The sequence below is a fragment of the Myxocyprinus asiaticus genome, chromosome 36 (assembly GCF_019703515.2).
Source record: "Myxocyprinus asiaticus isolate MX2 ecotype Aquarium Trade chromosome 36, UBuf_Myxa_2, whole genome shotgun sequence".
Classification (NCBI taxonomy): Eukaryota; Metazoa; Chordata; class Actinopteri; order Cypriniformes; family Catostomidae; genus Myxocyprinus; species Myxocyprinus asiaticus.
In genome coordinates, this window is record NC_059379.1 from 11,824,472 (window position 1) to 11,837,829 (window position 13,358).

A 13,358-nucleotide genomic window follows, 5' to 3' on the forward strand; every position below is an offset into this window, starting at 1 on the left:
AATGAACCAAATAGCTTTCAACTGTGTTTGATATAATGGCAAGTGATTTTCTAGTACCAAATTAGCAATTTAGCATGATTACTCAAGGATAAGTTGTTGGAGTGATGGCTGCTGGAAATGGGGCCTGTCTAGATTTGATAAATCAAAAGTGATGGTGCTGTTTTTTACATTAGTAATGTCCTGACTATACTTTGTGATCAGCTGAATGACACTTTGGTGAATTAAAGTACCGATTTCCTTCCAAAACCACAAAATCTGTACATCATTCTAAGCTTTTGGCTGCCTGTGTGTGTGTGTGTGTGTGTGTGTGTGTGTGTGTGTGTGTGTATATATATGTGTGTGTGTGTGTGTGTGTGTGTGTGTGTATATATATATATATATATATATATATATATATATATATATATATATAATATATATTTATTAAATACACATATATATATTAAATACACACACATATATATATATATATACACACACACACACACACACACACACACACATACAGTACTGTGCAAAAGTCTTAGGCACATAAGATGTTTCACAAAAGCATTTGTCTTAAGATGGTTATTTATATCTTCAGCTTTAGTGTATCAATAGGAAACATAAATGTTAGACTCCCAAACATTACTTTTGCATATAGAAAAGATTAGAATAGAAGAAGAGGGAGCCCTGCAACAGATCTCATGGCCCCCACAAAGCCCTCCACTGAACATGGTGTCAGTCTGAGATTACATAAATAAACAGAAGCAGTTGAGACAGCCTAAATAGATAGAAGAACTGTGGTGAATTCTCCAAGAAGTTTGGAACATCCTATCTGCCAACAACCAAGAACAACTGTGTCCAGGTGTACCTACGAGAATTGGTGCTGTTTTGAAGGCAAAGGTGGTCACACCGAATATTGATTTAGCTTTTTTTTTTTTTATGTTTACTAACTTCTGTTAATCAGCCAACTGGCTGAAGTTATCAGCTGATGTTGATAATTTCAAAATGGTTTTAGGCCTGATTGACAAATCAGATGATAATTTGGTTTAATATTACCAATATTGGCTTCCACATTAGTGCCAATATTTATTTAAAAATGTTGAGCAAAGCCCACAGATTCTGTGTCCTAAAATAGTACATTGCCAACAGTGAATTCTCACTACCAGTGTCGTCATCACACGGTGGTTAAACTGGTGGTTTTTTTTCTCTCATCAGGGTGGAGCTAATGTTTATTGCAGAGTTTGTCCGGTTTGTACTTGACGGATTTTATCCTGACCTCATATATCAATTACAGACTGATCTCACAGTGAAATCAGAAACATCTAGGTTAACTTTTTTTTTTTTAGGTAAAACCAGTCTTTACTTACCGAAATATGAAACACTGCCCCCAGTGGTCAAAGTGGTAAGTGTTGTTGGCAGTATGAACATGTGTCAGCTCTATTTTCCATGTGAAATGCCCACAAGGGGCGCCAAAAGCGAGTTATTTGCAAATGTACATTCTGTAATACAGTGAAGAGGAATGCGTATTTTATAAACTTTACCCCCTGACTAAAATACTAAACCTAACCATCTGTTAGTGGAGTAAAAATTTGAGAGGGAAAAAATGCAGTGTCCGAACTGCGCTCATCACTGATTATGCAAACATAATTACTTTCTGGTCTGAACATGGGATACGAACTCAAGGTCTCCAACGCTGCTGACGCAATGTGTGTCTGGAATTGCCTCAGGGGAAGGTAAACACACTGGAGCCATTGCAAAAATGCCGCTTGTCGGCATAATGTGGTCAGTCCGAAGGTATTGGAACTTTTGGAAACAACATTCTGACTTCCTGTGTGATCATGTTGTTTAATTAATTATTTTTCTTTCACTTTTACCTGTATAAAGTCTAAAAATGATTTTTTTTTAATGACTGTCATGACATATTTGAACGTGCTGTCTGAAACCAGGTTGTGCGACCGAAGGAGAAAGTTTATTGTGAGAGTTCACTGACAGTTCTACTCTCATGTCAGGGCAGGTTCTCTGCTCTTGTCTTCTCATCTGATCTTTGGTTCCTGTTTGATGCTATGCTGAGAATGTAGTGAGGTCACTAGTAATGTGTTCTGTGGGGACAGTTCACTGTTGAGCTTAATATGTTCAGCTGAGACTCCCTACTTTTTATCTTAAGAGAAAATTTCATAGGGTTACAAAGTTAATTGAAATCCTGGAAATATCAGGGAGTTTAAAAATGATGATTTCCATGCCTTATTTGAATTTCCAAGTAAAAAGACATGGAATGGTCAGAAACTTCTATAGCATAAAGTGTATGCTTTATTTTTTATTTTATTTTTTAGTAATTCTACCCACTCATAATTTTACTCTTTTTGATTGCAATCTCTGTAACATGATTTTGAAAAAGCCTAATCACAAACTACTGGAAAAATCATGGATATATATATTTTTTGGCCATAAGATGTGGGAACCTCGATTTCAGGTACAAAATCTATGCTGTCTGCAATTTAAGAAACATTTGCCATACTTAATTGTTGTCCCTGGTATCTCTGAATATTTTTTTTTTATTTTTTTTATTTTTTTAAAACAATCTGTGAACAACAGTTTTCCTTTTGATAGTAATGTGTCAGGGCTCAGAGCTGTTTGTAAGGGAGCGCTTGTCCTCTGAGACTATTGTTTTTTAACAGAGGCACCTCTGTGAAGTAGTGAGATACCAGAAAAGAGGAACCTGCTTTACTGAAACTGACCATCAGAAACTGCACCTTTGTGACATGAAATTACAATGGATTTGTTGATTCCCTTTTAACGATTGCTTTATACATTGTAGTAGAGCTAAGCTGCTTTGAGTAGCACATTTAAAAGTCAAGGAGACGGGTGGGACATTTTATATCTGGCAACATGACTCTGTTTGTGTTATGCCATGTCATTAAAGTTATCCCTTGTGCGTCAATAAAAAAAAGTTACTCCGAGTACAAAAATGTCCACGGCAAAAAACTGCCATAATAATATTATATATTAATATTATTTTCCACTTTCAATTAGTACATTTTTTTTAACCAGTATCAGTCCTGATCATAACTACCAAATAATGCATTCATTTTCAGGATTTTAACCCTTTAAATGCCAGTTTGTTTACTTAATGCCACTGTTGTTTTTTACACACACACACACACACACACATACATTTTTCAGTGCACATACACACACACACGTTTCTCAATACACACATACAAAACACACTCTGATATCCATACCAACACACCCACACAATTTTAGCTGCATCATTTATTCAGTTGGCCTGCAGTGCTCTATAATACAAAAAAAGCATGTATTTGCTCCATAGGCTAAACATGAAAAAAATGGCACTATCTGGTGGAAAATATTATACATTTAAATTTTGAAGCCAGAGCTCCAGAATGAAAGCATAATATTATAGAATTCATGATTTTATGCTTTAATGGCACTGGGATCAAATATTGTTTTAATGGGTTTCAATGGGGATATTTTTGTCCTGAAGGTCCTGAGTGTAACTGTTTTGTGTACACAGTGTATTATAGATGTATTTTAGGAACTGAGGTTGAACCATCAAAATTCCCCCAAAAATACACACCTTTGACAAAATCTATGCCATTGGCATTAACACAGCCAAAATGATCGAAAAATGTCCCGAAGGTCACACAAGGATTAAGTAACTGACTGTATATTGATTTCCAGTTTACTCTGGGTTTGTGCAGGCTGTTTTTAAAAACTGCAGCTGACCTCTCCTGACCATGGGGTGCTATTTTTTTGTTTAGTCTGGGACGGGGGATCAAGCCACGTTTCTATTTTCGCGGGAGTTTGGCTCTCTGCTGAGCGCTACTCAGAGCGCTTGAAGCATTTCACGTGTTCTTCCAGACAGGAGCTGCTCTGGTTAACGTCTGTGATGCTGCTCAGAGACGCTCGGAGTTCAACTGAATGACACACATGGCATGGTGTTCGTTTATATATTCCCTTAAAATTCCCTTATTTGGCCATTAAAATATGATTGGAATTTGAAGTGCACAATAATCGCGGTCATCTCAAATAACCGCGAACAGACGATTATTTAATAATCGCGATAGGCCTACTAGGGGTGGGAATCACAAGGTAACTGGCGATTTGATAAAATATAAATATTTAGGTCACAATACAATTATTATTGCGATTCTTTTTGGTGTATTGCAATTCAAAACTATGATGTGTTGCGATATTTCACTCAATGTTTCTCATTTTTTTTCATCGGACTTAAGATTTAATTGATTTCCCCTAAAAGGTTAGCCTGGCACATGTGCGCAACAACTGCTATGAAACACTGGACTATTTCTCTTCAGGAGTTTAGACCCATAAAAACATCTTGTATGTTCCTTCAGACGCTAGTTACACAATTGCAGGTATTTCCTGACCTCCTTACAAGCTCTTGACGTGCACATCCACTGTAGTTGTTTCTACCTTTTGTCTCCTGATGTTTAGCGGCTATTACATCTTTTTCTAGCACTTCTTTATGACCGCAGCTGTCACCTTGTGACCAACTAATTAGTGCAAATAATTCTTGCACATGCACACACTGCATGTTCACAGTATGTGCTGTTAGAAAAATAGGACCACACACGTTCAGTGCTCGAGCACTCTGCTCATGACAAATTTTGCTTTACACGTCTTATACGCTGATGCTTAGCATTTGCATCTGACCAAAGTATACTTTGGCCTTAAATGTTAAAACTTAGTGCATAATTTGTCAAGGGGCGATGATACAGCAAGTTTAAAAATATTGACTTAACATCAAAATTCAATAAAATGGAAAAATTTAGTTTTACAATAGTCTTGGTTTCTCTAACAATCTATATATAATTCTGCCATAGTTTGCTTGGCTTCAATCCAAAAAATGCCTAATCTGTATGGTTGAGTTGATTACGGTGGAGAATGCTTAGCTCAACATACCGTTTCTTCTTAATGTCTATAAACTCTCTGCACAGGCCTCCCACCTCTATTTTTGACTAGCTAGAGGCACTACTCCCACATAAAATGCCCTCACATGCACCTCCTCTATAATTCCTCCCAGCACAGGATTCAAAACAAACCAGCGTTTATTTTTTCTACATCTAATTAACCCAGGATTAGATGGATGGATGTGATATTGATCTTTAAGAGCAAATTCACTGGAGTTGCTTTCAGACGGTATCACGGAAGAGTCCCAAAGATCAATAATGTGCTAACAGATTTGTTTTAGACTCTCTGGCCTCTTTAGTTCTGAATGAACTGTGCCTTTTATACATTGTTCACTCCATTCCAGCTCTCACGCTGTGAGTTTTCCCTCATAAAGCCAAGCTTACTCTTAAGTAGAAGACCTCCCATTTTACTATTGTCCCTTAAGCTAAGCCTGATAGACTTTAGTTTTTTTCTTTTTTTTTTTCTGGCTGGTTCCTTCAGGGTCCTGGAATCCCTGTTTTTTTTTTTTTTTTTTTTTTTTTCTGGTCACAAAAATAAGGAAATAGGATCTCATGCCCTTCTGTGGAAGCATTTGCAGCCACATTCTTGATGATGACTAAATGTTCTTGGCTAATAATTGCGATAATCACAGAAATATGTTCCTGAGCCGAGCATGGCAACTGGCTCACTGGGAAGGTTGTGTTTGGAAAGGATTGACGAAAAATGCCCCTCGTCCTGTTGATCGTTCCGATGTGTGCTCCTCCAGAAAATGTGATAAATTATGAGGCCGATTTTGATAGGCTAAGTCTAGACATGCTCTCAAGGGAGTTCCAGTGTAGATGTGATGTAAATTTTACCTGAATGTCTCACTCAGAATGTGCATTCCTGAGGGTAACTTGAGGGTTGTAGACTCAGACTCAGTGTTTGTTTTATTTTTATTTTTTTGCTTGGCTGGGATTTAATTTTCATTTTTTCTGAATTTCTTTTTGCTCACAGAAATGTATGTGAGTGGTTTGTGTGTACACACATTAGCAGTGTAGTACAGTAGAACAGCCTCACCCTACAAAATTTTTACCATGATAACCATAACTTACGTCGAAATGCTGAAATAGTTACTACAATTATTGAGTGCATTTATATGCAAAGTCTCATGCTGATTATGCTATGCTTAATAAGCCGACAATTCGTAAGGTCATGGAAACACCTTAAACGTTTTTCCTTCATCGGGATAGGGTCATAAACAGCTTAAGAATGAACTGATCCGCACCCATTATCCCATTTTCGCATTGCATGTAAACACCTTTAGAGGCGTTCTTACAGGCTTGTCCGATGTGCGTGATTGTTGTGTGTTTGTTTACGTTTTGATCTCAAATGCAGAGAACAACCCGATTATTTTAAAACTCAAGTAAACGTGGTTTTCTTGCATTGTCAGATTTATTTTTAATAAGTGGATTTTTTGCTGTTATCAGTGTACTGGTGTGCATGTGTCACCGGTCCTACTCGACCCACCCTGAGCGGGATTCGAACCGGCGATCCCCGGGATGGGAGCCAGATACGCTAGCAAGGAGGCTATAAATGCCATGGTCTCTAGCCTCGGTTGCTAGTGTGTCTCTTAAGACCAGGAGAGTGAGGTTTACACACTGCACAGCTATCACGTACCAGCTGGCTACCGTTACGCATGTAAGCGCACTAATTGTTTTAACACTAAATCTAACTTGGTACTAGGCACCACTGTCATCAAAAACAAAAATGTAACATGATTTTCAACATTTTCTGAAGAAATGGCACTTGCCTGTGCACAGCTTTCTAGTGTATTCTTAGTAATTGCCAGGTTGTTTACTGGTAAGAAAGTAGATCTTTTTGACATTATCTACTGTGCTTTATCTATAATGTGCTTGGATTAAAATAACAGAGATGGAGCAGAGGGATCTAGCAACAGTTGAGTTAAAAACTTTATTAGAATTTAAATCAAAACAAAATAACCCATGCATTTCGGCACGTAGGGCATCATCAAGGTTGATTACTGGTAAAGTTAAAAAGGCCCACCCACAAATCTTCCCAAAGTATGATATTCTGGTCCCTATATATGGCTCGGTTCCTGACTTTATTGTAAATCTATGGGAATGTTTTGCCCATTTTGATGTTTGCTAGGCAAAAATTGCAACATCATTTGTTTAGAAAAGTAAAAGCACAACTGTGCTCAATAAGCTAAGATATAATTTTGGTATGAGGCAGCAGATGGAGCAAAACAGCCAACATGGCCTTTCTATTTGCACCCAAAACAAATGCAAAATGTTTTGCATTTACCAGGTGTGAGAAACGGTCGCCCATACAGACGTTGTTGTGTATTGTTAGGGCTCTCTCTCCGCCTAAATGAAGCCCTTTCTGCATTGGCTTCCCAGTGCAACAGGTGTTTTCATCAGGTGCTGTTTGCCCAGATGAGGGGAGGGACTTTGATAGCACTCAGCTCTGTGCTGCATGAGAACAAAAGGTGCTTCAGTCAGGACTGCAGAGATCTCTAAAACTCCCCACGGGGGCTGTCCAGTGAGTGAGAGTGAAAGAGAGGGAGAGAAATTAGGGGGTGGTGGGGGGATGGTGTAGTTTCAGTCAGCTCCTTCTTTGGAATTCCTGCCACTATCACAACCATTGTTTTCTATCAGAATTTACAATTACCTTGTGCAAGATCTGTTTGTCCTGATTGTTCCTTTTTTACCATTTCTGTTGTCGTCATAACTATTGATAATAGGGCTTGGCCGAAACAGAGACATGTACTGATACAATACTTTATATTTGGTGCTCGTCGATACAGATACCTGTATTTTAGACAGCAATCAAACTCACCAGAGGAAGAGAAAAGCTAGCGTATTGAGAGCACTTTGCTATGTCCTCAGGTAGTGCTGTGAAGTCCATGGCTATGAATTTTGAAACATCAGAATGAAACAAATCATTGTTGTCATCCAAATGAACTAATTAATTACAATTAATCAAACTTGCTAGAGAGGAAAGTGTGCTCCATATGACTGTGACTCAGCTTGCGCTAAATGTTAAAAGTAGGGATGTGCACGAATAATTGAGTAATAGAGTACTCATTCTAAACCAGCTACTTGAGGATTAAAAACACTTCTCGAATATCACAAATTCATTTTAATTTACAAGTAATTGGGTACTCGTTTTTTTGTGGTTTAGAGTACTCGACTACAGAATTACTCAAAAATGCCCATTCCTAGTTAAAAGCTATGCAGTTGTACTTGCATTGTGGTATTGATTTTCTCTCACTCTGTCTCTCAAGCCTATCATTGTTGCGACATTCAAACAAAATAATTAACTACATTTAATCAAACTTGCGAGAGAGGAAAGTGCACTCCATACTTATGTGGTTTTGGAGCATTTTAACAAGTGTGAGCTTGCTATTGGAACTGCATTGTATCGGTGCATCCCTACTTAAGTCCAAATTTTCCCAGTGGTTGGTTTTTACTTTGTTTGTGTGAGACGCCTCTAATCTTGTATTTCTCCTGTTGTCAGGTGGCTGAGGTGAAACCGTGAGCGAGGGCAGCGCGAGGGCAGTGCGAGGTCCCTGCTCGACCAGGGAGGATGAAGAGGTTCCGGCGTCATGGGCATGAGTCTCAGAAAGACAAACACAAACAGGATCTCTATCAGTTTAACAAGGTGATCAAGGCTGTATATTCAGTAAACGAAATGTTTTGCTGATACATGTACATTTACCTTCAAACTAATAAAACAAAACAGATTTTGTGCCATTTTAGGGACTAATACTGATGTGACAAGGCTGATTAGTAGGGGTGGGGTAAAAACAACTTTGCAATTAGTGATTCTTGAGACAAATGATTTGAAAAGTGTCTCTCTGAAAAATCGATTTTAATTTAATTTGAAAAAAATCCCATTTAGCTTAATATGCTTGTACAATGATTGATAGATATAGGAAGCTTTATTTGTGCCGTGTTCCACATGAACAGGATGTCAAATCCTCTGCTGTGATCAATGTTCTTGTTATTATGCATAATCCACACAGATGTATTTGTGAGGTGTTGTGGAGATTATTTGTCAGGAGTCATTCTGCAGATTCTGTCTGACACGAATTGTTAGCTCCTCAAACTGTTGGATGATGTGAACTACATGTTGTGCCCCTGCAATATTTAGAAGCAATTCTGAACTTTTGAATGCGGAGTGAGATCACCCTTTGACTCCAAGCGCTCCGGTTACATTGAAGCACATCATACTGTGTCAGGTATGCGCATAATGCATTGAAGTGCATTTGTGTCGTTCTGTATTGGAGCTTGTCTTCTTTTCTTACAATGATTGTATTGTGGGATAAGAGATTATAGTTATTTAGCCTGTTTATTTATTGAATATTCCATTAGTTACTATGTTAAAAGGCTGATCGTAGCGTCCATATATCTTTATGAAACGTGTCTAATCGGGGTCACATGGACATAATACAGCTTAGTAATTATACATGGGTTCCTTAACACTGACTAGTCGACTTATTAGCGATGGGAAGATATATTGAATTTCGACATAGAGTGAACCAAAACAATTACGAACCATATCGAGGCAAAATTCGATATTTCAAATTTGCAATTTGTCCATGTGATTGCAAATGAAATGACTCCTCAGACATTGTAATCTCACTATCACTTGACTTTACCCCTACTGCGCTTTATTCTACACTGTTTACAGGGTTTAGCTTTTAGAAGTGTAAGTACTGGAATACTTGGAAAATCACCTTGTTGAAAAGTGTTTAAGACTAAACCAGACCATTTCTTTAGTGCAATGTGTGTCCATCAATGACGAGATCCCGCACTCCACTTTCATTGGAAAATGTGTCTTTTAATATCCCTTCTGTTCTTTACAGTCAGATAAAAAAGGAAAAATAAATATTACAGTAATTTTTATCAAAAAGAGTGTGTTAGATGCATGTTGAACTCTTAAAGTGACAGTACCATTTTAGAGCGTGTTATAAAAATGAATGTAAACTCAGTGTTTTTACTTGTAAATTTTACACATTATTTCAGACATTCACAGCTCAATCAAATTTCATGATATAATATTAATTAATAGAAGTGTAATTTTTTTATATTTTTAAAAAGTTAAAATGTGATTATAATAATGATGACAAATTATTTAAAAATATACATAAACTTTCACATACCTTTTTCAGGACATGTTCTGTTCAGACCTATAGCTTGTTCTACACCTGACCAGCCTGAACATAGCCCGCTATTTTTGAAGGCTTATTTGTTTGTGATCTTTTCTTATAGTGAATGGTATATGAGAAGCTCTAATTTAAACTTTGAGCATTTATGTTGTGTATTAAAGAACTTTATTTTGATGAGAAATTATAAAATGCATTATATATAAAAAAAACTTAAACTTTGTCATTTAAGTGATATTATTTCGAATCGAGATATCTAATCGTGAACCCGTATATCGAACCAAATCATGAGATAACCATATCGTCCCATCTCTATGACTAATAGTTCAGACAGCGCACTGACCAATTGATTATGAAAATTGTTTGTTTTGTGCACATCCCTACCTTTTACCAGCAAATTCTGAATTACAGTTAAACAAATGTCATGTCAGACACAACTGTTCTTCAATAAATATTTCTATCACTTTTAGCAGCGATAAATATTTCTTATTGGTCTTTTTTGTCTTTATGTAAAATAGGTTTTAGCAGGGGTTTTCTTCTTTGCATATTAGTAACAAATACCTCAGGTCACTGTGTCACCTGAGAGCTGGTCTCCACTCTGTGAAACAACACCTTATAGAAAACATAGAGAAATCGTGATTTTACTTGTCATATTTTTGCTTTGGTGGCTTAATGCAAGGAGTATTACATGTGTAACCACATGGATTTCTGAAGGGAAAAAAAACCAAACTTTTTATAATACATTTTCCACCGTAAGCTGTTAGAATGTCTTTGATTTGAATAGCTCAACACTAACTTTAGAGAGCGTCCAACTATAATTCTTACAGTTTGACGTGTATTATGTTGCATTTCTTTGTGAAGAGACTGGGCATTATCAAGTAGCTCAGTTTTATTTACTCACCAAAGCAAATAATTACTCTACTCTCCTTTGGTGCTTGGCGAATGTTAATTTTGATCTCTGCTCACAAGTGACTGATTTTGAATGTTCTGTAAAGGCAGCAATTCCATGCTCGACACAAATAGCGCTCCTTATACCAAGCTCACAGTTAATTTCAGTAAGAGTTTGGTGTTAGCATGTTGCTAACCCAAGAGACGTGATAATCAAATAAGCACAAAAATTAGGGCTGTCAATTAATTAACATTTTTTATTGAATTAACAACATGATATGCTGGTTAAGCAAATTAATAGCAATTAATGGCATATGTCAATATTTGCAGTGAAGGCCCCCCCCCCCCAATAAAAAAAAAACAACAAACATTATTCAATATCTAATAATTAAATTATTATAAATTCTAACATTTAAATAATATAATAATTAAAATACATTAGATTACATTATTGTGACAGACAAGTACTATATTGATTAAGCAATATAAAAAGTGGCTTTATAAGGCAATATATTGTTTATTTCCATATCATTGAACATAAGCCTATCATTGGCCTGCAGTCCACAGCAATCCTTTTTGCAGTTGAACTTGTGGACATGATTAACATTTTTGTTATTGTTAATAAAAATTATTTTTATATAGTTAATCGCACTGAATTAACACATTAAATTGACAGCCATAAAGAAAATACATAGCACACACCCAAATATTGGGTGATATAGTCCTTTTTTATTTGATTGAAGTGAATGGCAAAAGCTCCTTGCAATTCAGTACAGGGATTGCCTTCTCTTCAAAGAATACATGCAATGGAAGTGTGCCTATAATGCCTTAAAAGGCTGCCTACTCAGGCAGCTTTCTAGATTTTGGAACATAACCTGTGTAAATGTTATTAATATCTCACATGCATTTCTCTCCTCTCTGCTTTAGACTGTAGAACATGGCTTCCCCCATCAGCCCAGCGCTCTGGGATTCAGCCCCAGCCTGGAGCTCCTGGCCATCGGTACCAGATCAGGAGCCATCAAACTGTATCCATCTACAACCAGTACACATTTACACACTTTATTTGATCTGTTTTGTGTTGAATTACACTTGAACAATTCTGATTGGTCACATTCCATTCCGCTTTCTCTGAATCCCCAGGGCAAAGTGAGTAAACTGTGATATTGTGATGTACAGAGAATTCCGGTATCTGATCTCATGTTAGTTGTAGTGGAGAAAGAGTACACACCCATCATGCAGGTACTCTGGAAGGCGGAACAGTTTATATAAGTGTGCAACACTGAGAATGCATGTTCCCATACTGTTGCGTAATTACCTCTGTTAGTCATTTACAGGAGAGGAAATAGAAATTAATAATCTGGGATGTGGCCCATGTTAAGTGCCTGCTATTTAATCTTATTCATTGCTAGAATACTTGAGTCTGATTGGTTCATTGCGGCATTCTGCTGTCAGATGTTTTTGTATGACTGCTAAACTGTATATTTGAATTCTATTTCAAACTGTGCTATTTGAGTGGCTGTGTGTACTTCCTTATCCAGTTCTCAGGTATGGAGCTCCAGGTGTGGAGTTTATGGGGCTTCATGACGAGAATGCGGCAGTTACACAGGTGCACTTCATGCCAAACCAGGTACACCTTTGAACTTTAATCCTACCGCCTTTTGATCTTACCTGAATTTTTTCATAGTAATTTAGATTTCATTCCTGATCTTTGGGATTTGTTATTTGGTGAAGCATCACTGGTTTGGGGCGAGGTTGAGATGCTGTTTCAAGACATTGCGCATTGCACCTTGACTTGCTGAGTGACATGTATATATTCAAATTAGGGGTGGGTGGTTTAACCAAATCCTTGGCCCATGGTCTAAATGGTGTTACAAAATCTATACCGGTTGACACATGTCTACCATTGCATGGTATGTATAGTCATACCACCCAGCCTTAAATCAAATCGTGGTTTTTATAAATTTCCTTGAGTAGGGGTTAATTTGAATGATCCAGATATGTGTGAATATCCACTGGCTGGTAAATGTTCAAATTTCACTTAGTGTGAAGAAGTTTAGCACCGAGATCCTTTCACTGCCTGTTGAGAGTAAAAGTTTGGTTCGAATCCTTCAGTGTAATGTGTGTCCAAAGTTGAGATCAGCAATCAATTTTTGTTGAAAAATTTATCTTTTAATTTCCTGTATGTTTGTTAGTGTCAGTTGTCAAAAAAAAAAAAAAAACAATATTAGTATTAATTACACAATAGCACAGGTGTGGAAAAGAAACTGTGCAATTGCTTTCATCTACGTGTGCATACTCATCCAAAACACTTCTCTTGTTGAACTGCCACTATTCTTAAAGAGACAGTACCGTTTTAGCACTTGTTCTACATATCAATGTA

The 13,358-nt window shown here is 37.0% G+C and overlaps 1 protein-coding gene across 4 annotated transcripts in view; it reads left to right on the forward strand.

Moving 5' to 3' along the window:
* Positions 1-13,358, forward strand: part of LOC127426922 (LLGL scribble cell polarity complex component 2) — a 49,181-nt gene that overhangs the window by 4,898 nt on the left and 30,925 nt on the right. For all 4 annotated transcript variants that reach the window (XM_051674078.1, XM_051674077.1, XM_051674080.1 and 1 more), the window contains 3 exons: positions 8,440-8,583; positions 11,906-12,003; positions 12,524-12,605. In XM_051674078.1, the coding sequence (XP_051530038.1) occupies positions 8,509-8,583; positions 11,906-12,003; positions 12,524-12,605 (255 nt within the window). In that variant the 5' untranslated portion in view covers positions 8,440-8,508. The remainder of the gene's footprint in view (positions 1-8,439; positions 8,584-11,905; positions 12,004-12,523; positions 12,606-13,358) is intronic.